Source organism: Aptenodytes forsteri, unplaced genomic scaffold (genome assembly GCF_000699145.1).
Source record: "Aptenodytes forsteri isolate BGI_AS27 unplaced genomic scaffold, ASM69914v1 Scaffold34, whole genome shotgun sequence".
Classification (NCBI taxonomy): Eukaryota; Metazoa; Chordata; class Aves; order Sphenisciformes; family Spheniscidae; genus Aptenodytes; species Aptenodytes forsteri.
The window spans coordinates 855439-856981 of record NW_008795038.1 but is presented as its reverse complement, the minus strand read 5'-3'; the positions used below and the strand labels follow the sequence as shown (position 1 = coordinate 856981).

At 70.6% G+C, this 1543-nt stretch overlaps 1 protein-coding gene across 1 annotated transcript in view; it reads left to right on the top strand.

Annotated features, from left to right (window-relative positions):
- The window catches only part of TEPSIN (TEPSIN, adaptor related protein complex 4 accessory protein), a 10029-nt gene that overhangs the window by 4068 nt on the left and 4418 nt on the right, over positions 1–1543 (top strand). Inside the window, exons 3-6 of the mRNA XM_019471407.1 lie at positions 4–160; positions 373–440; positions 597–675; positions 1134–1205. Of these exons, the coding sequence (XP_019326952.1) occupies positions 4–160; positions 373–440; positions 597–675; positions 1134–1205 (376 nt within the window). The remainder of the gene's footprint in view (positions 1–3; positions 161–372; positions 441–596; positions 676–1133; positions 1206–1543) is intronic.

Sequence of the window (1543 nt, the reverse complement as noted above, 5' to 3'; positions counted from 1 at the left end):
CAGCCCCCGGGGGGCTGGGGGGGCAGCCGCGACTTGGCCTTCTCACCCCGAGCCCTGCGTCCGCAGGTGCTGAAGATCCTGCTGCACACATGCGCCCAGGGCTCCCCCCAGTTCGTCCTGCAGCTCAAGAGGAATGCCTGCTTCATCCGGGAGGCAGCAGGTAACGGGGCGAGAAGTGGGGGAGCTGGGGCAGGAGAGCAGGGAGCGGCCCTGCCCGGTGCTGGAGAACCCAGCCTGGCTGCGGGGGAGAGCCTGCTGCCTGTGGGGGCTGCTCCAGAGGCTGAGCGCCGGCCGGGGCCGGGGTTCTGCCCCATCCTGCCTTGTGCCCGGAAGCTGAGCATCCCCCAGCGCTCCCGACCTTGTGCCTTGCAGTGTTCGCTGGGCCCCCAGACCCCCTCCACGGCAACAGCTTGAACCAGAAGGTCCGGGCGGCCGCGCAGGTGAGTGCCAGCCCCGTTCCCCCTGTGCCGGGCGGACTGTTCGGGCCCTGCCTGGAGCAGCAGGGCAGCTCTGCTCCCCAGACCCCCTCCTCGGGGCCAGGCCGGGGTGCCCGGCGCTCCCCAGCTCTCTGCCCACAACCCCATCTCTCCCGCTAGGACTTGGCCAGCATTCTCTTTTCGGATGCGCCGCTCCCCCAGCCTGCCGCGCTGCCTGCCCGTCCCCTGCCCCCTGTGGGTAAGTGCAGGCCCCTCACGGCCCTGTCACCTCCCATGGGCCGTGCTGGCAGCGCAGGGCCGGTCCCTTCGGCTGGAGCTGTGGGTGTGCAGAGGGTCCGCTGGCCGGGGAGGCTGTTGGGGGTGAGGGCAGGGTGCCACAGGCCCCTGTGAGGGGTCTCTGGCTGCTGCCCCCGTCCCACTGTGGGCCCCGGCTCTGCTTGCTGAGAGTGTTCCCCTGCTCTGGCTAGAGCAGGCTGCGGGGTACTGCGTTAGAGGGAAAAACGTGCCGGGGGGAGCGGAGGGACAGGCTGCCCTTAGCTTCCCTCTGAGGCGTTCTCCTGTAAGTGCCCTGCCCTGCACCCCAGCTCCTCCCGGCTGCCCCAGGCGCTCCCCTGTGCTTGCGAGGGGGAGGAACAGCAGTGGAGGGCGACCCCGAACGCCTGTGCTCCCTCTGAACGTGCCTTGTGCCTCCCCCAGGCATGGGCTCCAGCCCCAGCCCCTGCGGCTCCTTGCAAGGATTTGGCTTCAGCAGTGAAAAAAGCGGCTCCGGTAAGTCCTGGCTGTGCCCTCGCCTGGCGCTGCCCCTCGCCCTGCGTGGGTCCCCTGCTCGGTGCTGCCCTGCCTGCGCGCCGTGATGCCGCAGCCCCGGGGGGTCCTGCCTGGGGTTAGACCAGGCTTCCCAGAGTTTGGAGAGGCGTAACCTGGTTGCCGGCTCTCTCGGTGGGTGTTTCTGGGCGGCTCAGAGCGGAGCCGCGCTGCACCCTTTGCTTTGTGCAGCTCTCCCCTTTCCCAAGCCGTCTGACGGGTGCTGGGGCTGGTGGCACGGCTGCGGGGCTGGCGGTGGGGGGGGCTCCACCGGGGGCTTCCCCCGTCGGCGGGGCGGCACG